The sequence below is a fragment of the Colobus angolensis genome, unplaced genomic scaffold (genome assembly GCF_000951035.1).
Source record: "Colobus angolensis palliatus isolate OR3802 unplaced genomic scaffold, Cang.pa_1.0 Scaffold32, whole genome shotgun sequence".
In the NCBI taxonomy this organism is placed as follows: domain Eukaryota; kingdom Metazoa; phylum Chordata; class Mammalia; order Primates; family Cercopithecidae; genus Colobus; species Colobus angolensis.
The window spans coordinates 3921572-3922763 of NW_012116488.1; the positions used below are offsets into that span (position 1 = coordinate 3921572).

At 44.8% G+C, this 1192-nt stretch overlaps 1 protein-coding gene across 1 annotated transcript in view; it reads right to left on the minus strand.

Annotated features, from left to right (window-relative positions):
- DYNC1H1 (dynein, cytoplasmic 1, heavy chain 1) overlaps nucleotides 1-1192 on the minus strand; it is a 93754-nt gene that overhangs the window by 80951 nt on the left and 11611 nt on the right. The window contains 1 exon segment of the mRNA XM_011951450.1: nucleotides 526-613. Within this exon segment, the coding sequence (XP_011806840.1) occupies nucleotides 526-613 (88 nt within the window).

Consider the following 1192-nt stretch of genomic DNA (forward strand, 5'->3'; position numbering starts at 1 on the left):
GGAAGTTTGTGATTCCAAAGTCCAGGCTCCTCGCCATGATGTAGCATGGCCAGTTTTCATCCAGGCCAGGCCCAAGGCAAATCCCAATCAAGAAAACTATCAAGAAACATCCCAGGCTGGGCGTGGTGGCTCATGCCTGTAATCCCAGCATTTTGGGAGGCTGAGGCAGGAGGATCACAAGGTCAGGAGATCGAGACCATCCTGGCTAACATGGTGAAACCCCAACTCTACTAAAAATGCAAAAAAATTAGCTGGGCTTGGTGGCAGGCGCCTGTAGTCCCAGCTACTCAGGAGGCTGAGGCAGGAGAATCGCTTGAACCCAGGAGGCAGAGGTTGCAGTGAGCCAAGATTGCGCCATTGCACTCCCGCCTGGGCAACAAGAGGGAAACTCCGTCTCAAAAAAAAAAAAAAAAATATTTCTATTAATTTTCTTAGTAAGAATTTCCGAGTTTGAAAAGAAAAAAGATTCATATTAATTCTCACAAATTTATAATCTGAGATAATGGTAATATTCATACTACTCACCTATTGGATTTAACCCCATAATGAATGTCTATGTTGATGTTATAGGAAATGAATTCTTTTTCTTCTTCTCCTTCATCACCAACGTCCTCTACAAATCATAATAAATATATCAAATTAATATCAACATTTCCAATTTCTTATTTATCAACTGTTTAGACAATGACTATCCTCTCCCCACTACCAACCTGACATATCAACACGTACATGACCTGGCACTATTTTTCCCTTCCCATCCGTTTTTTTCCTCACTCCTGACTTTGCTGTGTGACTCTGGGCAAGGTGGTTGTCTGTGAAGTGGGGTAGTGTGGGCATGCCAGGGCTTCTGCAAGGATAACTGAGTTGGCGCTTGAAAGCACTGGAACAGGGCCTGGCCGTGGGCAGTGCTAGCCGCTACAGGCTATGGCCAAGTTCTCAGCGTCTCATCCCAGGAGGCTCATCCATTGTGCTTCAAACACAGAAGACACTTTCCGCCCCTGCTCTCAAGAATATTCTGCTCAGCTGTTCACTCAGCACCACCTGTGTGATGGGCATTTTACGAAGCACTTTACAGCTATCAGGTATTTAACCCTATGGGGTTGGTGTGGCCATGATTATCCTTGTTTTCTCCTTAAAGAATATCAGTAACTTGCCCACAGACACTTGGGTGGGAAGCAACAATGTGAGAATT